General features: G+C 45.7%; 1 protein-coding gene across 1 annotated transcript in view; it reads left to right on the forward strand.

Annotated features, from left to right (window-relative positions):
• Positions 1 to 20,830, forward strand: part of PDE2A (phosphodiesterase 2A) — a 505,027-nt gene extending 484,197 nt beyond the window's left edge. Inside the window, exons 22-30 of the mRNA XM_033947538.1 lie at positions 1,451 to 1,573; positions 2,521 to 2,608; positions 5,590 to 5,637; positions 8,211 to 8,285; positions 9,459 to 9,558; positions 12,959 to 13,071; positions 13,687 to 13,725; positions 18,312 to 18,418; positions 20,075 to 20,830. Of these exons, the coding sequence (XP_033803429.1) occupies positions 1,451 to 1,573; positions 2,521 to 2,608; positions 5,590 to 5,637; positions 8,211 to 8,285; positions 9,459 to 9,558; positions 12,959 to 13,071; positions 13,687 to 13,725; positions 18,312 to 18,418; positions 20,075 to 20,312 (931 nt within the window). The 3' untranslated portion in view covers positions 20,313 to 20,830. The remainder of the gene's footprint in view (positions 1 to 1,450; positions 1,574 to 2,520; positions 2,609 to 5,589; positions 5,638 to 8,210; positions 8,286 to 9,458; positions 9,559 to 12,958; positions 13,072 to 13,686; positions 13,726 to 18,311; positions 18,419 to 20,074) is intronic.
• Positions 20,831 to 24,949: the final 4,119 nt, after the last annotated feature.

The following is a 24,949-nucleotide window of genomic DNA, read 5'->3' on the forward strand; positions in this document are numbered from 1 at the left end:
GATTAAGCGATTAATCAAAAATTTTAATAAACTTGAAACTTGAAACCACTGGTCTGACCCAGCAGCAATTCTTATGTTCTTATGGAACGGACTCCTGGTGGAAACAAAGAATGTACCTGAATTCAAGACACCTTGGGACATTGGATCTCTAAGGGAACGGAGGGAAGAGTAGACAGCATGGATAGGCAGACACGGTCTTTATCCGTCTTCATTTTTCTGTGTTCCTATGTAACTTGAGCACATTCATACCACCGAAAACTAAGTGACTGCTTATAGAATTAGCCTCATGGAGTCCTGAAAATTAGAAACATGGAAAATAAGGAACAAAAGCAGAATTCTATATGAACATGAATTGCACATAATTGCATGTGTGTGTTGTGGGTTTTGGCTTTCGCCCTTAAATCTGGCCCTCTATGAAGAAATATTGCTGATACCAAGAACTTGCAGAGACTACTGCAGAAATACTAGACATACTCCTTAGTTCATTCAGGAAAAGCCAGGTGGTTTGCTGCCACATACAGTAAGAGGGGATGCTGAAATGTTCTCAGCCCAACCAAGACGAGAATGATGTGGATACGGTTCAACCAATGATCTGAAACAATGTCAAAAAAACAGAGAATTTTGTTTCTACAAATAACCCTCTTTTCAGCTCCAGTGGCAAAGTAACGCTTAGAATTTAGAAAGTTGTTTGGTCGGGCTGAGAACTTTTCAACACCCCCTAGTATGTGATAAAAGTGAGCCAAGTGTAGGACAATCAAGCCATTGTGACATCACTGATGAGGTTGGCTTTTATTGGTGTAATGAGGCATTATGATGTCACAGTCTCAGCTCTGGTTACCAGAGACTGAAACTCTTCACACTGAAAAGTTCTCAGCCCAACCAAGAAAAGAATGAGGTGGATTTGCTTCATTCAATGATCTGAAACAATATCAAAACAGAGAATTTTGTTTCTGCAAATTGTCACTTCACGAAATAAGATAACGCTCTTTTCAGCTCCAGTGGCAAAGTAATGCTTAGAATTTAGAAAGTTGGTTGGTCGGGCTGAGAACTTTTCAACACCCCCTAGTATGTGATAAAAGTGAGCCAAGTGTAGGACAATCAAGCCATTGTGACATCACTGATGAGGTTGGCTCTTATTGGTGGAATGAGGCATTATGATGTCACAGTCTCAGCTCTGGTTACCAGAGACTGAAACTCTTCACACTGAAAAGTTCTCAGCCCAACCAAGAAGAGAATGAGGTGAATACGGTTCAATCAATGATCTGAAACAATGTCAAAACAGAGAATTTCATTTCTGCAAATTGGCTCTTAACGAATTTGGGAAGCTGGTTGGTTGGGCTGAGAGCTTTCCAGCACCCTCTCGTAAGGCAATGGCCATGTTGGTCTTAGTGAAGCACAGTGTGAAGGGGCGGCTGCGGAGCTGATTTGTTGCTTGGCTTTCTATCTGCAGGTTCTGCCTGATGGTGAAAAAGGGCTACCGAGACCCTCCGTACCACAACTGGATGCACGCCTTCTCCGTCTCTCACTTTTGTTACCTTCTGTACAAAAACCTGGAGCTCAGCAAGTACTTGGAGTAGGTCATCAGAAGCGGAGACAAAGGGGCTGGCGCAGGGGCTGCACCTTGCGCTTAATGTGTGGAAAGTGACAGGGATGGAGAATGAAAATGTTGCAATACGTATTCCACCAAAGTACATGTCAAGAAAGAAAAATTTAGGCTACATCCATTGTTGCAGCTGTCTGGGTCTCACCGCATCTGGGTAGGTAGAACCAACGTTTCAGCCATCATGCTGTGGTTTTCTTCAGGGTGTGCTCTGAGGTCCTGAAATCTGATTGGACCTTCCCGCCTCAGTCACCTCAAGCCCCAGCCAATCAGGTTTGAGGACCCACTAGATATATATGAAGACCAACTGCAGACCTCAGAGCACACACTGAAGGAAGCCACAGCACGATGGCTGAAACATCGGTTCTGCCTATCAAGATTCGGCAAGACTCGGGCAATTGCAACAATCATGACGCCAGCCAAGAAAGCCTATGAGAACATGCACTTGTCCATTCAGGCCTGCCCCTTGTCTTGGGTTACACTGTAGGCTTAAAATTACCTCTAGGGATTTCGCCCTCCCTATCGCCTTTTTATGATGAATTATTCTCAAACACAGCTGCAGGGATCCACTTGATTTTGCAGTCCAAAGAGAGGCGGGAGGAATATACCGAGCATTTAGAAAGGATTCTTATGTGTTAGCGTTTCTAAGATCCTGTGAGTTTTACATTGTACGTCGCTTAGTAAAAATGAGAAGCAATTAATCAAATATATATTAAACTTGAAACTTAAGGATATATCCAGGTTGCAGACCACCCACCTGGGTGGGGTGAGCATTATGCTCGAGCATAGGGCCAGGTTTTCAGCCAGTGCTGTCACCAATGCTCTTGCCATTGTTCACTGGGGGGCAGCTTTTCCCCTCCCTAAACCACTGCTGTTTTCACTGCATTAAGAATCTCTTCTTTTTTTTTCTATTTTTACAGAGACATTGAAATCTTCGCTCTGTTTGTTTCCTGCATGTGTCATGACCTTGACCATAGAGGAACCAACAACTCCTTCCAGGTGGCTTCGGTAAGCAACCGTCAGGGGAAGGTGATGGCGTGCACGTCGCCAAAACATGCAGGGAATCAAGATTTTGTGTGCTTTTTCCCATAACAGGCATTGCCTAGGTGTTTCCAGACTGCTCTGTTCGATTCAGTTGCAGTAGAGTTATAATCAGGCATTTTGGCGTCCATGGCATTAAAGTGTATTTGTACCTCTTTGCCCCCCCCCCTCTCTCTTCCCTCTGATCTTTCTCTCCTCTTTCCCAGACAGCAACACTTCTCCTGGATTTTCCTCCTGGCCAACACTTGCGTTTCAGTCATTTCCTTCCCCCTAGTGGCATTGTGGTCAGGCCAACTGCTCCTTTCGCACACCCCTAGTTATAGCCCTGAATTACAGCCACTAAGACCATCATCTATTCCGAGTCCCCCCCAAACAAAGTCCATCTCATAACCGTAATCAAACAGGAGAGATGTCAAGATTTCCTGTTCGATTGTGGCTGAAAACGTCCAAAATGAAAAGTCATTTTCTAAAGTGAAACATCTAGTTTTTGAACACAAACAAAAAAAAACCTGCAACATGAACATCTGTCTGGCATAATTTTCAAAACTATGAATACACAGAACAGAGGAGTGTTTAGTGTAGTGGACTATAAACCAAGGGACACAGGGTTCAAACTGGAGAATAACACGGGGACACATTTCTCCCTATCCCCATGGGAACTCATTTTCCCATCCCGCCCCCTGTGAGTTCTTTTCCTGCCCCTGCCCTGTTCCTGCAGGCTCTGTCCTCATCTGCACAAGCCTCAAACACTTTAGAATCCTAAGTAGCAACATTCTAGAGCTGACATTGTGATGTCATAATGTCTTATTCCACCAATGCCTAAGCTCCGTCCTCATCTGCACAAGCCTCAAACGCTGTAACATCATAAGTGGCAACATTCTAGAGCTCAGATTGTGATGTCATAATGCCTCATTCCACCAATGCCTAAGCTCCGTCCTCATCTGCACAAGCCTCAAATACTTTAAAATCCTAAGTAGAAACATTCTAGAGCTGAGATTGTGATGTCATAATGCCTCATTCCACCAATGCCTAAGCTCTGTCCTCATCTGCACAAGCCTCAAACGCTGTAACATCATAAGTGGCAACATTCTAGAGCTCAGATTGTGATGTCATAATGCCTCATTCCACCAATGCCTAAGCTCCGTCCTCATCTGCACAAGCCTCAAATACTTTAAAATCCTAAGTAGAAACATTCTAGAGCTGAGATTGTGATGTCATAATGCCTCATTCCACCAATGCCTAAGCTCCATCCTCATCTGCACAAGCCTGAAAAGTTTTAAAATCAGAAGTGTTCGAGGCTTGTGCGGTTAAAGCAGAGCTTACAGGAATGGGACAGGGACAAATTTGTCCTCGTGTCATTCTCTAGTTCAAGCCACACTGTAGCTCTTTTTCTGGAAGGATCTGAAGTGGGATTTGATCCTCGGTCCTTTAGGTTATACTCCACTGCACTAATCGCTGGGCTACTCCTCTGACTTGCCTTCTGCTTCGCTCAGCGTTTTCCTGTCCAGTTTCACTGGGGGAATAAGGAGGGGGGGGTCATGCCGTAATCCCTGCAGCGGGTCAGCTGCTCAAACAGAGCAACGTTTTGTAACTTGGACTTGATTGACCAGGTTCTAAATAAAAGTATCTTCCTTTTTACAAATGGATGTTTCTTCCCATTGAGTTATCACTGCTGGACATCCTACTTTTGGGCTCTCCTTTGTCCTGTCCAAAACATTCCCCCTTGCAATTTGGACAAACTGCATTGTGACTTTCCAAAATCGGGATTTGGACGTTTATAGCAGACGTTTGTTCTTTTAGGCGTTTTAAGGCATCCCTCTGCTTTGAAAACGAACACCTTAGCCACCTGCTTTAAAGACACCGACATTTCCCATGCACCTACTATATAATTTTTGAAGTATACACATAAATTAACATTTTTTAAAATCTACAAATATATTTACGGACTCTGCCCACATTCTACCCAACTTGACCCATGTACACACCTATTAACAAAGCCTACCATCACGTCATTTCACATACGGTACATTTACGTTTGTCGATGTTTCTAAGAAGCCATTAACATACAGATGTGGTCCAAACACACAAAAGTGACTTTCTGAAATTACCTCCATACTATGTACGAGTTAGTGCATGGCCCTGAAGATGAATGCCAGATTCCTCTCCTTTCATGGTGGTGTAAATACTGTCTCCATAGTAGCCCTAGTCCCAGCTGGTCCCTTTCCCTGTTCTACTTAAAATTTTTAGTAGGGTTCCCTACATCCATGCAGTCTCCGAAGAGCATTTTCCTTTGGATAATTCTTCTGTTGCTCTAACAAAAGGCATCACACATAGGAAATGATGGCAGATAAGGATCCGAATGGTCCATTCCGTCTGCCCGAACATACACGCTCTTTAATTTAAATTGTTGTTTTTCATAGATATTTCTGGTCCAGAAACCCAGAACTCTACTGGAGTCTCCATCAAAGCTCCCTCCAGCCCATCTAAACCATCCCAGCCTTCGAAGTCCGCCCCAACCCATCCTCAACTGAATGACCACATATGGACACAGACCGTGCAAGTCTGCCCAGTACTGGCCTTAGTTCTTCAATATATATCATTATTTTCTGATTCGAGATCCTCTGTGTTCATCCCACACTTCTGTGAACTCTGTCACCGTTTTCCTCTCCACCACCACAAACATCCAAGGATCATCCTAATCTAATATCACTCACTGGCCATGTCTGCCTTGAATCGAACTTCCGTTTCTCTTCTGACCCTGATGCCCTTTCACCGGGGGCTCTAGAACCTCCTTGTCTCTTCTGCACATTTCTCCTGTGGTAGGGATGGAATCATTCACGAGAACCCCCTTTCCTTAGAGATGGGATAAAGGGTTTAGTGGCACAAATGGTATTTTACTTTCATTCAGAAGGCCTCTGATCTTGACTAAACAAAATTGTCTTTTTCAGAAATCAGTGTTGGCTGCCTTGTATAGTTCAGAAGGCTCGGTAATGGAGGTAAGACCTCTTCACCCCAATGTCCTATCGCTCGCACTCTCCCCTCATTCATACTCTCTCTTCTTTCTTCTGCTGGTCTCATTGCCATCTTTTCCTCTCATTCCTCTCTCCATGCCACTTTCTGCTCTCCTATCTTCATCTTTTTCTCATCACCTGCACCCTCTCTCTTCTCCTTAACAATCTCCTCCATTCTGCCTTTAATTCAATGTCCATATATATATATATATATATATATATATATATATTCAGCTTACAGAGGTTTAAAATGTATTACAATTTTTAAAAAAAAACTTATAAAATTTTTTAAAAATTTAAATCTTTAACAACATATAGAGAAAGGTCGTCTACTTGAGTTTTTCATTTTCGGTCAGGACACTTGTCGACTTCAGTAAAGCTGTACCGGTAGTTATTGTTATTGTTGATGATCTTGTTTCATCTTGAAAATCCGCTATAATAAAACCCTTAGCGCGCATGCGCACTTCAATCTCTGTGCGGCCGTGATCTGTGGCTCTGTGCCCCCCCCCCCCCGCATGCGCAGTAGGAGCCTGCGCCGGTTTGTGACGCATGTGGCGGTTTCCCCAGCAACGTTCCTGCCCCGAGAGGAAAGATGGCAGTGTCAGATTCGGCGTTACTGCTTCTCGTCCTCCTCCTCCGTCGCTGACGCCTGGCCCCACTCTGTCACTCCGAAGGAGCTGTGTGGCCACGGTGCATTTGCTAGGCCGGCCCACGGCCCAGTGCTGCTGGACAGGGGGGAGCAGGGAAGGGGTGCTGCTGGACAGGGGGGAGCAGGGAAAGGGTGCTGCTGGACAGGGGGAGAAACAGAAATAAAGAAAGATAGACAGTGAGCAGGGAGAGAGATAGAAAGACAGACACACAGGGGGCCAGGGAGAGAGACAGAAAGAAATGCCTAAGTCTACCCATCTATTCTAGCACCCGTTCATGTAACGGGCTAAAATATATTTGAGCACAGAATTATAACCTTTAGACAACAACAAACAAACAGCGATGGCAATTTTATAACAAAGTTGTGTACTGAGAGGGCGTAAGATGTCTATTGTAACCTAGTTTATTCATTTATAAGTTCCTATACGTATTTATCATATTCCATCAGAAACCACATAAAGCCGTGGGAATGGATGTGCTAAAAATGTGCAAATGAGTGGGTTTTATAAAATGTGTTTGTCCCAGAAAAACAGCTCCACTAAAGTCACGTGCAACTGCAGGTGTGTTCTTGAGATCACATGTAATTAGACCTAAGGCCCCTCCCCTAGAGGAGAGGCCTTAGGCACCTGAGCCAATCAAGATGCACCGGGAGGGGAAAGGGCCGCCATTTTGAAGAGGCGGCCCTTCAAGTACCAAGTAGTGGAACAGATTGTATGCTGCTTATCCTAGGAATAATCAGTGACTTTCCCCAAGCCATCTCAATAACGGTCTATGGACTTCCCTTTTAGGAATTTATCTAAACCTTTTTTTAAACCCCGCTATTACCTAGGAGTTACCTAATTTAGACCCTTCCTTTTCTTTCATCTACCTTTCAGTAACAGGAATTACAACTTAAGTCTTTCCTTCTTATCTCTGGTGTATGTGATTTTGTCTTCATTTGTCGTCACTCTCCCTTTTATTATCCATTTTAATGTAAACCACCTGAATTTTCGGTTTTATCATTGGTGGTATATTAAGGACTAAATAAACTGTAAACTGTATTATATGTATGACCACCGCAGCAGTACCCAGACAGTGCCAAGTTGGTAAGGGGCAGATTAAACCTGAAGTGATCCAGGTATCACCAGTATTTCGCACCGGTAATCAAATATCTATCCAAACAAAATGGCTGCCCTAACTTGTCCGGATTCTGGTTCTGAATATTGACAGTACCCAGATAACTTCCAGGGGCCACCAAAGACACAGTTATTCAGTACTGGTAGTCAGATAGGGTGCAGGCTTGAATTTCTGGGCATAAAATTAACCACAATGACTAGACGACACTCGATGAAGTTACAGGGAAATACTTTTTAAAACCAATTGGAGGAAATTTTTTTTTCACTCAGGGAATAGTTACCTCTGGAACGCGTTGCTAGAGGATGTGGTAAGAGCGGATAGCGTAGCTGGTTTTAAGAAAAGTTTGGACAAGTTCCTGGAAGAAAAGTCCATAGTCTGTTATTGAGAAAGACAAGGGGGAAGCCACTGCTTGCCCTGGATCGCTAGCATGGAATGTTGCTACTCCTTAGGTTTTGGCCAGGTACTAGGGACCTGGATTGGCCATCGTGAGAATGGGCTACTGGGCTTGAGGGACCATTGGTCTGATAAGATTCCCTAGTCATTTTCTTGCTATGAGCAATGAATCTTGAAGATGGTGCCTGAGTTAAAATGCAGCAGAAGCCTTAAAGCTGCTGCAAAACCTAAAATAAAATTTGGTAACTATTTTAGGGTCTTGCAAAAAATTTAGCACCTTATTTGATAAGAAGAGTAACTGTTTCAGGTGTTTTTATTTCATCAGGGAGCCCTGTGCTGGGACTCCTTTGGCAGTCTATGCTTTGGGCGCTAATCTCTGTATGTTTCTGGTTTCTTGGCAGAGGCATCACTTTGCACAGGCGATCGCCATCTTGAATTCCCATGGCTGTAACATCTTTGATCAGTTCTCAAGGAAGGTGAGTTGCGTTTGTAAGACCGCACCCGCCCTGCCCTTTGTACATCTATTTTGTCTCTCCAAGAGGAGGCCGGTTCTAGATTAGAATTGTGTAAACTGGTTCTAGATCAGATTGCAAGATGTGCTGTGCTGGGTGAGCCTATGTAGGCGTCACTAGGCACCGTTGATAGAATCTGGGTCTGAGCGCATAAGTGTGCCCAGACTCCGCCCATGCGTGAAAACGCACGATGAAAGGTGTGCACTTGTTTACGGAATAGCGCTGAGGCATACTGTAATATTTACAAAATTATGCGAACGCATTTGCACGTAACTGCTAGTTAGCTAGCACTTTAAACATTTACACAAATGTGGACGCACTGGCGAGCCATGTACAGAAATTAATTTGTTAATGAACCAAGTATTGGTATTAATTACCACTAATTTGGAATTACGCCTACCCATTATTCTATAATGCCGCATATTCAAAGTGTCTTGTGTGCAACCCGAAAGGAGGCAAAGCCATGGAAGCAGCACGGGTAGTCGGGGGTGTTCCAAATATTTATACCCACTTAATTTGCGCCACGATTTACACCGGGTTTTAGCAGGTGAAAGTCCCCACCCCCAAAGTTCGTCATGGGAACCAGCACTAAACATTATTCTATAAGGGCCACTTCGGTGTGGAGAACCCTTTATAAAATACGAATGTTGCGTGGATTTTTCTGGCACTTAAATCTGGGCACCATTTACTGAATCTGGTCCTTACTGTGTTCCTGGGTCATAAATGTTACCCCCATGTGACCTCCCTACTTCTCAATCACACAATGGACCAAAGTTCCACCCAGCCCCGCCCATATCACGCCCCTCCCCGCCAGCGCCACCTCTTAACCTGTTCTCGTCAGGAGGGAGGGCATCTGCCCATGCACGGATACCCTCCCAACGGGTCCCAAAGAAACTTTTCAAAACCCGGACAACGTGCTGGGTTTCGAAAAGCCGTCCGGATGGTCGGACATGCCTTCTATAAAGACGACATGTCCGGGTAAATCCGTACGTCTGGTAACCCTAGCCAAAGATGGCGATGGGGGAGGGGGAAGCAATTTTATCAGGAATGCAGAAAGGAGAAACTGTAGCATATCTGGCACATGATGTGTTTATATAAACTGTCCTTTAATGAGAAGGTATCTCATTGATCCTGTAGGATTACCAACGGATGCTGGACCTGATGAGGGAAATTATCCTAGCCACTGACCTGGCGCACCATTTGCGCATCTTCAAGGATCTGCAGAAAATGGCAGAAGGTGAGGGGTTGCCAGGCATGTCTTTGCTTCATTGGGACTGTACACGACAGAGAAACTTGCATCTTACTGAATTGGCGTAAGGCGCGAGAAGGGATGTGGGGAGAGGGCTCTGAACTTGAGTGAAGGGCACCTGAGCAAGTAGAGCAAAGGAGGTAGTTAGTGAACAAGACTTTCTCCGAGGACAGCTTAGCAAGTCCCACAGATGGACGACAACAGGACCCAAGTGGGAAAAAGACCTCTCCAGCTAGAAAAGGTCTGGAAGCTTTTGAGAGGCCCTACAGAGCATACGTTCTCACTTCACACTGCTATTTTTCCAAGGAGCTGGTAAGATGGACCCACTCTCTTCATTTTGGAGCACTGGTCAAGCATGGACCTTTTTCAGTGATCCCTCTAGCGTCTCTAGTTTTGAATTTTTGTGTGGTTGTCCATTTTGGATTTTTTCTTATTTGTCTTATGCATTGTTGCCCTCTGCCTTCCTCTTTTGGGAGCTGGGTGACCCAGCCATTGCCGACTTTTCACAGTCAAATCATTTGATTTCACGGTGGCTCTATTTTTTGGCAGCATATCCTGAAAAAAGGCCCCTAAGTTTCCAAGTTTCTTTAATCTTTGATATACTGGGTTTTTTTTATTTTTATTTTTTTTAATTTATAAATTTAATAATTTACAATATCAAAAGATATCATGGATAAAGGTTTTTTTACACCAGATTTTAACAATATTTATACAACACAAACATTCCTTTTCAAGCCCACAAATAGTGGGGAGACATGCAACTTTCCAACTAACAAAACTAAGGAAAACAACAAATTGGTTCTGATTCATAATGAATCTAACCATTCCATACTATTGGGAATCTTGTACCCACCAATTTCTCAGTAGTGAATCATAAAACAATAGGAAAAATCATTTCTGTTCTCGAGCTATTAGAAATTGTTGCAGTTGAATGGGATCCCAAAATACATATTCAATGTCTTGTAATTTGACAAGACATTTGCATGGAAATTTTAGATAAAAAGATGCCCAAGAGCTAAAACTCTTGTTCTTAATTTCAGAAATTCTTTCCTTCTTAATTGCATAGCTCTTGAGACATCAGGAAAAATCTCCACAGAATTTTGTAAACCTATTTTTAAAATACATGTATCCAGTGTGGTTACGTATACCCGGTGCACACCTTGCAGTGCCTGGGGCCCAATCACAAACCCACTCAATGTAGGTTGTCCTACGAATGACAACGAGAAGGATCCAAAGAGCACCATGAAAACCTGTTCAGTTCTTACAGGTATAGTCAATTAGAATTCCACTTTGCCGCGCTCATCTTACTATGTTTACGTAATATAATCTTTTGTAAACCGCATGGAACTTTATGGTGATGCACTCTAGAAATCTGATTTTATGTTATGTTATCAGAGGTCCAGGATCTGCATCCATCACCCTTAATGTCTAATGCTCATAGAGGTCATCAGGCATGGATATCTGCTGAGTCCTGTCTAATCAAGAGGAAAGATTTGATGTTCGGAACCATTGACTTTGGAGCCTGTCACCGTGTGACAGAGAAACATGAAACATAATGGCAGATAAAGGCCAAATGGCCCATCCAGTCTGCCCATCCGCAGTAACCATTATCTCTTCCTATTGCTCCGATATTTCGAGAGCTTCGTTGGCTGCCTGTTGATATTAGAGTCAAATTTAAGGTTCTTTGGGTGTTGTTTAAGTTGCTACAGCACAATTGCCCGTCCAGTATTCGGTCTCTCTTGCGGGGGTATTGTCCCTCACGGAAGCTACAGTCATCAGATAGTTTGCAACTAGAAATTCTGTCATTAGCTGCCGTGAGGCTTGCAGGGAACTGTAAATCTATGTTCTCTGTGCAGGGCCCGGTGCTGTGGAATGCTTTACTGTTGACATTGGGCCAATCGAATATTCTTCTACAGTTCAGAAAGGGGGTTAAAACTATTGTATGAGCTTTTTAGGTGCCAGCTGTGCGACAGTGTGAGTTCTCTCACATCAGATCTCCATAGCAACCAGTTCCCGGATATCCTTCACGTTCTTAGATTACCTTCATGGTTGTTTTCGATGAGCCTTGTAGCTAGAGATTCCAGCGCTGAAGCCTGGCCTACCACCAATTTAAACACCCCCCCTCGGTCCGCTGCCACCCACTGCTGCTTCCCTCCCACCCGCCACCGCTATAACTGAAGGAAAGGAAGGTCCAGGCGCCGGCCCACAAGCCTTCTGGCACAGAACTTCCTCTCCGACGTCAGAATTGACGTCGGAGAGGAGGCTTGTGGGCCGGCGCCTGGACCTTCCTTTCCTTCAGTTTCAGCAGTGGTGGACTGGAGGGGGGGGGGGTTTGAATCGTCAGTAGGCCAGGCTTCGGAGCTGGAGGGAGGAAGGCAGACAGGCAGGCTGGGTTTGGCGCGGCAGGGAGGGAGGGGAAGTAGGGAGAGATCCTAAGCTCTGCGATCGCCTGTCCCATTGTCCCCACACACAGCTTCGGGATGCTGTCTCTGAAAACGGGACATTTAAGCGTCCCGAAGCTGTGCTTGGGGACAATGGGACAGTCCCGTTCAAAACGGGACGTATGGCCACTTTACTCATGCGCATTTACGCTGTGTAGGTATTTAAATGTCTCTATCATATCTCCCCTCTCCCGCATTTCCTCTACAATATACATATTGAGATCTTTAAGTCTGTTCCCATACGCCTTATGATGAAGACCACTCATCATTTTAGTAGCCTTCCTCTGGACCGACTCCATCCTTTTTATATCTTTTTGAAGGTGCAGCCTCCAAGATTGTACATGTCCGGGTAAATCCGGATGTCTGGTAACCCTTTCTGAATTCCCCCATCCCTCAGAAATGTCCCAGCAGCCGTAGCATTTCTGCTGTGCTTCCTGCATTGATCCCAACAGGCTTCCGTCTGCTGCATCTTGCCAGCGAGGAAATAGGGAATGACATCAGCAAGGGCAGGACATGGCAGAGGGAAGCCTTCAGGGGCCAGCAAAGATAAATCACTGCGGCCACCGGGATGCCTTAAGGTACGCTGGGAAGATTCAGAGAGGGGTGGGGGGGAGCAGATGCTGGTCTTTAGGGACTTGGGGGTTAAGGACAGAGGAAATGCTAAGATAAGGGGGTGGAGGGTTAAAGGGGCCCACCTATTAACTCTGGACCCACCCAAAATAGTAAGTCTGGCAACACCATTAGTGTGAGGTTAGGGGAAGGTTGACGCCTCATCACCTGACCCCCCCCTCCCCTCCCCACACACTTGGGGCACGTAAAAGTTTAGACCTTGATCAACCTATAGGATTAAAGTTCCCATAGAAAATAAATCAATAAAACACGTCAGCTGGAAGCAAGTTTCTGCGATCGCCTGACTCCATTAATCCGAAGGTTTCTTCTTCTTACAGTTGGCTATGATCCAAAAAATGAAAATCACCATAGTCTATTACTGTGTCTTCTCATGACCTCTTGTGACCTATCTGACCAAACCAAGGGATGGAAAACCACAAGAAAGATAGCTGTAAGTATCAAATCTCCTCTGCCATACTGTAACATGGTACATTCCTTGTAATTCTGCTCTTGGTAAAGGGAAGAAGGTATTCCAGCTTGGGGGGAGGGGGGGCATTTGCTCAGAGGTCTGTAGATATCAGTGATTATTTACAAGCAAGGGCAACAACCATATGTAAAAACATGAGTGATTTAGGATTATATGCCCATGCAAAATAACTTCAGTTTTCAGAAACCTGATGTCCCCCGAGGATGCAGGTCTTAGAATTCAGGAACGTCCCTGAACCCAGGCCCCAGAGTGGCGAGGTCAAGTACGGGGCACAGGGTTGTGCAAATGGCTTCAGCTCAGTCATCCAGTTTCAGCTAGTGAGGGAATTCGGATGAAGGTTTGCCATAATGTCGAATGCAAAATGTCCTGGTACAAGCCTTGCCCACACTGCTGGCTGTCTCACATACTCTGTGGTTTGTTATCTAGGCAGGGCCTAGACTCCTACAGATCTGCTATGATCAGCACCTCTCAGCTAACAGAGATGTGGCCGACAGCTGCAGGACAAGTCTGTCAGGAAAAGAATGATATTGTGGTATTGTAACTTCCTGTGAATAATGATGCAACCTATTTTATTTCAAGGAACTGATCTACAAGGAGTTCTTCTCACAAGGAGATCTGGTAGGTAGAATGGCATGGAAGATAATTAGTGCAAAGGGCTGCTTAGTCCCCTCCCCCACTGCATTTCAGACCTTTTATTTACAGCAGGGGTGCCCACACTTTTTGGGCTTGCGAGCTACTTTTAAAATGACCAAGTCAAAATGATCTACCAACAATAAAATTTAAAAAAAAACACAAAGCCCACTGTACGCAGAGAAAATGTGAATTATCATTTATATTCCGGGATTTTTTCAAAGAGGTCAAGGCAGATGACTTTATGCAATGTCACCTCAGTAACAACTATACAAAAATAGACAAATAAACCCTCTCCCTTTTTACTAAACCGTGATAGCATTTTTGTAGCGCAGGGAGCTGCGCTGAATGCCCCGTGCTGCTCTCGATGCTCATAGGCTTCCTGTGCTAAAAACCGCTATTACAGTTTAGTAAAATGGAGCCCTAGTGCAAAATATAGACAGCAGATATAAATTCTCAAAATGGACACATTTTGATCACTACATTGAAAATAAAATCATTTTTCCTACCTTTGTTGCCTGGTAATTTCATCAGTCTCTGGTTGCACTTTCTTCTTCTGACTGTGCATCCAATATTTCTTCCCTTCTTTCAACTTCCTGTATGTTTTCTCTCCCCCAACTTTTTCTTTCTGTCTCCCTGTTCCCCCTTTCTTTCTGTTTCCCTTTCTTTGCCTCCCTGCCTGCCCCCTTTCTTTCTCCCTGCCTTCCCCAAGCCACTAGGTTTGCCGCCGCCGCCATCGGGGAACAGACCCCCAAGCCACCACCGCTCCAAGCTCTCCCTGCAGAAGCATTGGACCGACCAGCATTCCACTCCCCGGAGAGGAAGTTCTGGGCCAGCTAGGAAGCAATTGGCTGGCCCAGAACTTCCTCTCCCACGTCAGAATTGACGTCGGGGAGAGGAATGAAGGCTGAACGGCCCGGTAGATTGGTGCAGCAACACAAGAATATCATGGAGCCCGGGATGGGCTCCGCGATCGACTCGTGTTGCCTTCCTGATCTACCGGTTGATCACGATCAACCGGTATTGGGCACCCCTGATTTACAGCATCTAACCTTTGGGGAGGTTCTGGGATAAAGGGTTCGGTTTACTGTTTCCCACATTTTGGGGATCTACCCTACTTTAAGTCACATTACTTCCTGCAGCTCTTCCCTCCCAGCTTCAGTTCTTCCACTGTTTCTCAACCCCCACCCCCACCCCCACCACCACCCTCAAGCAAAGAAAGCCTCATTCATGCAAACAAACTTGTCTCCAGGCTGCTGAAGTTAGGAAACCATTTTTACCCTCTCCATCACCACATTGTGCTGAGCGAGACCTTAACCAATGCTATCATGAGTCACAAGGGCTCATGACAACATTTGTAGAGGGGAACAAGGGGGAAAGCATGTGAAGCATGGCTCATGGAATTCTCTCCAAGTCTTCTGCTTGTTTGTATCTCTCTGTTGTCTTTAGGTGAGTGATTGATCTGGGTGGAGGTGGAGGTGGAGGGAGAGGGAAAGGACAGCTTGAATCAAGTAGTACCCAAGCGTTCTCTTAGGGGCAGATTCTCAAAACTGAAATGTGCCTTTAGCATGCTCGCTAAACCGGTACCAGTCGGTTTAGCGTGCATGTATTCTAGCGGAGGATTATTAAAACGGCTTTACCGTGGTCTTTTCCGAGTTTTCTAGCCGTCTCCGATACAGCCATGCAAATGTAGTACAAGGAAGTCATTAATATTAAAACGAGCACTCCGAGCGATTCTCTATAATCGCCGAGTGATTCCCTAACCTCGTTGTGCCACATGCGCGGCCAAAATTTACCAACAGGTCTGAGCTGTCGTTGACTTGCTTTCTGATCAGTGTCTGAGTGCTGATTGGCTCAGGCACGGACAGGAAAGTAAGGCTTGACCGCTCAGACCTGTCAGACAATTTGCCATTGTCAAGCTATGCCCCAACACCCTCCCCGGCAGCGGGAGATATGCCCACTCCCTCCCGCCACCAAGCAACACCCTCCCGCCACCTCCCTGGCAGCAGGAGAGATGCCCAATCCCTCCCGTTGCCACCCAATCCCTCCCCCGTGCCTCTGAAGACCCCCCATCCCTCCTTACCTTGTTTACAATGGCTGGCCGGAGAGATGCTTACTCCCTCCAGCCAGCAGGCCCACCTCTTCAAAATAGCAGGCCCTCCCCTCCCCGGTGCATCCTGGGATGCACTGGGGAGGCGCCTAAGGTTATTTAAGGCCCCTCCTATGGGATGCTCTGGCACGGATGGTTAGAAATTTGGTTTAGGCTGAAAGAAGACCAGAAGTCCATGGAATCCATCTGGTCTCTTATTAACTAATTACTTTTATAAAGTTTTGGAGGGGAGGGGGTGCAGCAGACAAGCCCCTAATAGGTAAGGTGGCAGCCTTGCAAGCCACCAGAGGTCTTGGGTTCAGTGCCCTCAGGAGGTTCAGCAGGAAGTGAAATTAATGGCAGTAATAGCCAAGAGTGGTTGCAGGAAGACTATATTGTGCAGAAATAGGAGTGGCCTAGCGGTTAGGGCTACAGCCTCAGCACCCTGAGGTTGTGGGTTCAAATCCCGTGCTGCTCCTTGTGACCCTGGGCAAGTCACTCAATCCTCCACTGCCCCAGGTATGTTAGATAGATTGTGAGCCCACTGGGATACATAGGGAAAACCGCCTGATTGTAAACCGCTTAGATAATCTGATAGGCGGTATATAATTACCTAAATAAAAAAATATGCTGAGTAGATTTAGAGCCTGCTTCTGTGTGTGAGATGGAAAGGACGGTTTACCTGCATTAATGTGTGTCTGGATAGGTGAGAGGACAAGGGGTGGGGGGTGAGCAAGAGTCCAGAGAAAATAGAAAGAAAGAGAGAGAGAATCCCAGAGAGAAGGGGGGAGGCGGGTGGTCAAGAGTCCAGAGAAAATAGAAAGAAAGAGAGAGAGAATCCCAGAGAGAAGGGGGGAGGCGGGTGGTCAAGAGTCCAGAGAAAATAGAAAGAAAGAGAGAGAGAATCCCAGAGAGAAGGGGGGAGGCGGGTGGTCAAGAGTCCAGAGAAAATAGAAAGAAAGAGAGAGAGAATCCCAGAGAGAAGGGGGGAGGCGGGTGGTCAAGAGTCCAGAGAAAATAGAAAGAAAGAGAGAGAGAATCCCAGAGAGAAGGGGGGAGGCGGGTGGTCAAGAGTCCAGAGAAAATAGAAAGAAAGAGAGAGAGAATCCCAGAGAGAAGGGGGGAGGCGGGTGGTCAAGAGTCCAGAGAAAATAGAAAGAAAGAGAGAGAGAATCCCAGAGAGATGGGGGGAGGCGGGTGGTCAAGAGTCCAGAGAAAATAGAAAGAAAGAGAGAGAGAATCCCAGAGAGAAGGGGGGAGGCGGGTGGTCAAGTTTGTGACTTGTTCTAAAAATAGAATCTATTGGGGTTAAGTACCTGTATCTTTCTGTAAACTGTTTCAAACAATGGTAAATAAGGCGTGTGGGGCGTGAGAAACTCCCTCATAGACTGGAGTCATTGTTCATTTCCAGTGACATGCAGCTGGGCCTTTGTCTCTCTTAAGCACCGGACCTTCACACATTTGTTGAACCCCAGGGCTGGGCCAAGGTCCTTTCTTACTTTTAAGCCCTGATCATTTAGACGCAATTGAGGCATTCTGAGGCCTGTCTGCGTGATCAGACGTGACTGATAGAATCTCCCACAGGCCTCTGCTGACATTGGTTAGGCCAACAGAAAATACTGGCAGTTATCAAAGTACAAGTCTGGGCTGACGCTTTCTCCACCTAGAAAGGAAAATAAATTGCGACAAAATCCTATCCTCATCCGCAAATCTGCTAATGGTCTGAAAATCCTTCTGGAGGGAGAATGACACGGGGACAGATCCCCCCCCCCCGTCCCCCGTCCCCGCCCCATTCCTGTAAGCTCTGACTTAACCACACAAGCCTTGAACACTTATGATTTTAAAGGGTTTGAGGCTTGTGCAGAAGAAAACGGAGCTCAGGCATTGGTGGAATGAGGCATTATGACATCACAGTCTGAGCTCTAGAATGTTGCTACTTAGGATTTTAAAGGGTTTGAGGCTTGTGCAGATGAGGACGGAGCTTAGGCATTGGTGGAATGAGGCATTATGACATCACAGTCTGAGCTCTAGAATGTTGCTACTTAGGATTTTAAAGGGTTTGAGGCTTGTGCGGATGAGGACGGAGCTTGCAGGAATGGGGCATGGACAGGAAAAGAAGTCGCGGGGACGAGGTGGGAAAAAGAGTTCCCGTGGGGACGAGGAAAAATTTGTCCCCATGTCATTTTCTACTCAGGAGCTCCTCCATTTCTGAGCTTTTCTGCTGCCAAAAGACAACGTAAACTTTCTTCCGTGGCACTGCAATTTCTGCAGTTTGAACCTCCACCGGGCAATGCCAGAACCTTCCGTATTGGGGGCGGGGGGGGAGAGTACTAGACCTGAACCCAGTCTGTCAGGGTTTCATAGCTCTGTTCGCTAACCGCAGGCCCTAAAGGAAGGGTCAGTTGAAGATGAAAGAAAAGAGACAAATTAGAGCTGAAAAGAAATGGATTTAAGAACAATGATGGGATTTCTTTGTGCTTTTCAGGAGAAAGCCATGGGGAATCGTCCCAGTGAGATGATGGACAGGGAGAAGGCATATATCCCCGAGCTACAAATCAGCTTCATGGAGCACATTGCCATGCCAATTTACAAGTGAGTGGAGAGGGGGAGAAAAGAAAGGGGAGGGAAACAAAGAAGGGGGAACAGAGAGGGAGAGCAAGAAGGAGAAAGGAAGTGGGAGAAAGGATTAAAGGAACATGAAGAATGAGAGATAAGTGGAAAGACATTGAGGAAGGAGGAACAAGAGTTCCTTTGTGTCCTCAGATGACCAGTCCAGACTCATGGCTTTCTGCTCTGCTACCAGCAGATGGAACTAAAGAGCAACTGGTTTGCTGATGTTACCCAATACATAGGATCTGTTGCTGATTTCAGCTCCCCAGTATTCTGTCTCAAGCAGGGATTCAAGATTTGCTGAAGAAAAATATATAATGGATAAGTTGGCAACAATAAAATATAATTATAAGGTTTGCAAAAAGCACAGTCACTTTTTTGCGTGTTTTGCACTTATAGAATTTAAAATACACAGGTGTATAGCATGGCTTGAAAGAGAACCTGCTTAAAGCCTGGAACTCTGGTTATTTTTCCAGTGTCCAGTTAGCTTTCATAATCTCACTGAGGGTACTCTTATTACACTTCTCCCTCCGTATTCGCTGTGATAGGGGATTAACAGACTCGTGAATACAGAAAAAACGCGAATAACTTTTTCATATGTTATTCGCTGTTTTCTATTAAAAACCATCGTGAATATGGTGAAGCCGCGAATAACATGGTGGGAGACCTAGCCTGTTCCTGAAGGAGAGGCAAAACACGGTGAAGAAAGTGCCGGGAATCACCGATTTTTCTCTGTAAACACTTGGAATCGGCGATTTCTCTATGCGAGCTGATGCAATTGGGGGGGGGGGGGGAGGAGCCAGCAAGCTAAAAACCGTGAATAATCGAAACCGTGAATGCTGGATCCGTGAATACGGAGGGAGACGTGTATAACAATTACAAATTATTTGGTTTGATGCCAACTTACCCTGATTATTTCAATAGGGATTATCTATTTTGGAAACTATTTGAGAGTTCCCTTATTGGGTTTTTCTATATAGGAAGAAAAAAAAAAGAGGACACGTTGACCCACCCTCAGCCCCGCCATCAGCCACACCCCCACCCCCACCCAAACCTCATCTCTTCTCCTTCCCCCGAGTCAGGCAGAAAAGAAGAAAAAGAATCAGAATCTCCTGGGTGATGGAGTTGAGATTAGTGGGAGGCAGGGGCCAGGGCACTGTGGGTGGTGTAGGGGTGGGTCATGGGCAGGACAAGGGCAGGGTCAGTTGTCCTCTTTTTTGATATCCACCCCAGGCGCCGTCTTGGTGGGGGTGCTGGCATCCATCCTCCTCTCCACCCCTTGCTCCTTTCCCACCCCTTCCCTTCCCCTGTACCCCTTTATAATTCCCCGCACAAGCAGCAATCCCAATCTGCTGTAGCACCAACGTTGGCTCTTCCTCTGATGTCACTTCCTGGACCCACACCAAGGAAGTGACATCAGAGGGAAAGCCAACTCCGACACAGGCAGCAAGTTGGTGATGCTGCTCACAGCGGGAAGGTTAAAGAGGAATGGAGGGAAGGGGGCATGGGGAAGGAGGGGCTGGGGGCGGGAGTGGGGCACCTCCCACCTTCGCTATGCCACTGCCTTTATCTGCTGTCATTTTCTGGTTCTCTCTATTCCTATAACTCCTGCACCGCTTTTGCATTTCTCCTTCACAGGTTGCTCCAAGACCTCTTCCCCAAGGCCACTGAACTGTATGAGCGGGTGGCGAGCAACAGAGTGCAGTGGGCCAAAGTGTCTCATAAGTTCACCATACGGGGGCTTCCCAGCAACAACTCCCTGGACTTCCTGGACGAGGAATACGACCTGCAAATGGGGGCGGCAGAGGAACAAAGCCTGACGATGAACGGCTGCCTGGAACTGAGCAGACACCAAGAGCCGCTGGTGGCGGAATAACCAGCTCCGCCGGGTCACAGAATGACAGTTTTTACAATCTTTTCTCTTCTCCTAGATCAAATTTCAAGAAGTTGCTGATTTTTGATAGAATTTCAATCTATTTTTGCAGGACGATACCTGTGATCTGTACACCACAGGGGAAAAGAACAAGGTAGCGCAAGAAACCACTGATAGGACACATTTTCACTGCCAACGTGGCTCTGGGCAGGGAGAGCCCATTTGGAAATGAGACATCTCTAGCTGCTTAGGTGTGTGTCTGCTCTGAGACTCCCTCTCTCCACTGTGTTCGATGTCTAATCATTCTGAGAGGTAATTTTAGGACAAAATTCAAGCATCCATGGGGGTCTTCAAGAAAACTGGGTTCCTTGCAAGTTGTGATACCATTTTTGGAGCCAAAAAATATGAGTCATAGTTGAAGCCTTTGTGACCACACACATTTATTCTTGGTTGCAACTGATAAAGAAGAGCGACCAAGATGGTAAAGGGGATGGAACTCCTCTCGTATGAGGAAAGACCAAAACAGTTAGGGCTCTTCAGCTTGGAAAAGAGACGGCTGAAGGGAGAGTTGATTGAAGTCTACAAAATCCTGAGTGGAGTAGAACGGGTACGAGTGGATCGATTTTTCACTCTGTCAAAAATGACACAGACTAGGGGACACTTTTAAAACCAATAGGAGGAAATTAGTTAAGCTCTGGAACGCATTGCCAGAGGTTGTGGTAAGAGCGGATAGCGTAGCTGGTTTTAAGAAAGGTTTCAACAAGTTCCTGGAGGAAAAGTCCATAGTCTATTATTGAGAAAGACATGGGGGAAGCTATTGCTTGCCCTGGATCGGTAGCATGGAATGTTGCTACTCCTTGGGTATAGGACATTGAAGCCATTGTGACATCACTGCTGAGGTTGGCTCTGAGGCACTGTGGAATGAGGCATTATGACATCACAATCTCAGCTCTGGAATGTTGCTCTCATTGGGATTCCAGAATCTTGCTATTTTTTGAGATGCTGGAATGTTGCTACTCCTTGGGTTTTGGCCAGGTACTAGTGACCTGGATTGGCCACCATGAGAATGGGCTACTGGGCTTGATGGACCATTTTTTCTGACCCAGTGAGGCTATTCTTATGTTCTGCGGCCTTCAAAACACATGTACATCCCTCCCTCATTCTTATGGTGGTCCAAGAAACAAAATCTCAAACCCCAGTAAATCCATCCATGTCTTGATGGCACTATTGCTGTTCCATATTGGTTTTCAAAAACCCGTTCAAACATTTGTGTTCTGAACATACAACAGCTCGTTCCTTTTTCTAGGGCTGCGAGCAGCGGAGACTCTGAATTGCTAGTGCAGTTTTACCCTCATGAAAATAATATTATAAAATCATCTCAGGGAAGGGATTGTAGTGGGAAGTTATGTGTGGCAAAATGTCTCCACAGCTTCTTGAATGCCACTGGGGATGTCTTTTCAAGCTCGGTTGCATTATATTACACACTGCCTAAGGCAGGGGTGTCCAATGTCGGTCCTCGAGGGCCGCAATCCAGTCGGGTTTTCAGGATTACCCCAATGAATATGCATTGAAAGCAGTGCATGCAAATAGATCTCATGCATATTCATTGGGGAAATCCTGAAAACCCGACTGGACTGCAGCCCTCGAGGACCGACATTGGACACCCCTGGCCTAAGGAAATCTAAGCCCAGCTTTCTAATAGGGCATGTTATGACACATGATGTGAGCATGGAGCAGTGCGTTGAGGTTGAGGGCTGCTTGCTTATAGCGCACCTGCTTGTTCTAGGAGGAAAGAGGAACCCGAACTATAGCTATGGGATGCTGGCTTCTGTGCTAGGAGTCACTGCCCAGGAAAAGGATCTAGGTGTCATTGTTGAGGAAACGTTGAAACCCTCAGCTCAATGCGCGACGACTGCTAAGAAAGCAAATAGAATGTTAGGAATTATCAGGAAATGAATGGAAAACGAAGATGAAAATGTTATAATGCCCTTGAATTGCTCTGTATGTGGTTCTGGTCGCCATATCTCAAAAAAAGATATGGAGAAGAGACAGCTCAGGGGGGATATGATGAGCGGAGTGGAAAGGGTTGATGTGAATCACTAGCAAAAATACTAGGACTAGGGGACATGCGATGAAGCTACTAAGTAGTAGATTTAAAACAAACCGGAGAAAATATTTCTTCACACAATGTGAAATTAAACTCTGGAATTCACTGCTGGAGAATGTGGTGAAATCAGTTAGCTTAGCGGGGTTTAAAAAAGGTTTGGATAATTTCCTAAAAGAGAAGTCCATAGGTCATTATTGAGATGGACTTGGGGGAAATCCACTGCTTATTCCTAGGATAAGCAGCATAGAATCTGTTTTACTACCTAGGATCTAGCTGGGTACTTGGGACCTGGGTTGGCTACTGCTGGAAACAGGATACTGGGCTTGATGGACCTTTGCTCTGTCCCAGTTTGACAGCTGTGAGCCAAGTATAGGGCAATCGAGCCATTGTGACATCACTGCTGAGGTTGGCTCTTAGGCATTGGTGGAATGAGGCATTATGACATCACAGTCTCAGCTCCGGAATGTTGCTACTCTTTGGGTTTCTGCCGGGTACTTGGGACCTGGGTTGGCCACTGTTGGAAACAGGAGACTGGGATTGATGGACCTTCGCTCTGTTCCAGTATGGCATCTCTTATGTGAGCCATGTATAGGACAATTGTGCCATTGTGACATCACTGCTGAGGTTGGCTCTTAGGCATTGGTGGAATGAGGCATTATGACATCACAGTCTCAGCTCTGGAATGTTGCTACTCTTTGGGTTTCTGCCATTGTGACATCACTGCTGAGGTTGGCTCTTAGGCATTGGTGGAATGAGGCTTTATGACATCACAGTCTCAGCTCTGGAATGTTGCTACTCTTTGGGTTTCTGCCATTGTGACATCACTGCTGAGGTTGGCTCTTAGGCATTGGTGGAATGAGGCATTATGACATCACAATCTCAGCTCCGGAATGTTGCTACTCTTTGGGTTTCTGCCGGGTACTTGGGACCTGGGTTGGCCACTGTTGGATACAGGAGACTGGGCTTCATGGACCTTCACTCTGTCCCAGTATGGCAATTCTTATGTTCTCCTCTCCCACCCACTCCTGCTTTTATCTGGTCACTGACTGACTACCTCCGCCTCCGTGTCTTCTGTGGTTTCAGCTTCTGCTGTCTTGTCTTGCTCCTTGGAGCTGAGATGTAGTTAAGAGTTTGATTTATTAATTCTTTAATCTCATTCTGCCTCTGTAAGTTCAGAAGTTTAATGAATCAAGTCCCGAAATCTATCCGCTTCATGTCCTATCCGTTTCCAAGTCATTGTAGGCGATCGATTCATTAAAGCTTATCCATGCAAATGATCCAATCGTAAGCACGTCGCTATTAGCGCTGAAGCATCGATCGACCAGCGTGCGCACTGTACCCTTGTTGGTTTTGAAGCTGATAACGCATGCGCCAGCTCTTTCGGACTTCACTGCGTAGAAATGGGGTGTGGTTTAATCTAGCCGGGGGAGGGATAGCTGGCCCTTAAAAGTTGTATTTGATTTAGGATTTTGGTTTATTTTCTTGTTATTTGGCATTAATATTTGAAATGTACAATGCACAAGGAAAGCACGGGGTTAATCCGCGATTTTCTTGCCATGCGCATTAAAAAGCCGAGATTCACTCCTGCGCTCGCTATGCGCATTCCAAAAAAATAAAAATATATTTATAACGCTTATGTAGATGAAAGTTTACATATATTTAAAAGTTTAGATATATTTTGGATTTTTGGAGGGGTAGATATATATTTTTGATGGGGTTCTTAACATGCACGCGTCAGTTGCTAGGCAGAAATAGCCGGCGAGGATGTAAACGACTGGTCCTCAGCAGTCGTAACTTTTTTGGACAGGAAAGGCCAGTCGGTTTGGACCGAATGGTTTCATGAATCGACGCGTTAAGAAATTTGCATGCGCAGATCGGATGGGGTCTGGAGGAAGGTTAGTGAACCGAGCCGGAGTCGTAAAGCGAGCGCAAACCGAGCGGTACACGATCGGTTTGCTTAGTGAATCTAGCCCCAAGTCTTTCTCGCTTTTTCAACCGTGAGAAATCATTATCGCATCACTTTTCACTCACCTTTCACAAATTCTGTGCTTTCAGAAGTGTTTTCTGCCCCATCAACCCTAGTACAATCCTAGTACAATCCCTAATACTAAGCCACCTAGATTATTGCAACATCACCCATCTGACAATCCCCCAGAAGCAAATGCAAAGACTACAACTGATACAAAACGCAGCAGTCAGGATGATTCTCGGGTTGAAGAAGTCCGACCATATAACCCCTTCCTACAGACTCCTACACTGGCTGCCGATGAAGGCACGCACGAAGTTCAAGCTAGGATGTCTCTGCTTCAAGGTATTAAACGGTCTAGCCCCTAAATATATTACAGACCTCTTCTCATTCCCAACCAACAGACATAAAAGAAAAACACACCTGAAATTTGTCTCCCCTCCGGCTAGAGGGTGTAAATATAAGAGATACCATCAACAACTGCTATCGTACCAGGCAGCCACATGGGGCAAAGACTTAGAAAAACTAATTGCACACACGAACAACTATGGCGAATTCAGGAAACAC

The sequence above is a fragment of the Geotrypetes seraphini genome, chromosome 6 (assembly GCF_902459505.1).
Source record: "Geotrypetes seraphini chromosome 6, aGeoSer1.1, whole genome shotgun sequence".
Lineage (NCBI taxonomy): Eukaryota > Metazoa > Chordata > Amphibia > Gymnophiona > Dermophiidae > Geotrypetes > Geotrypetes seraphini.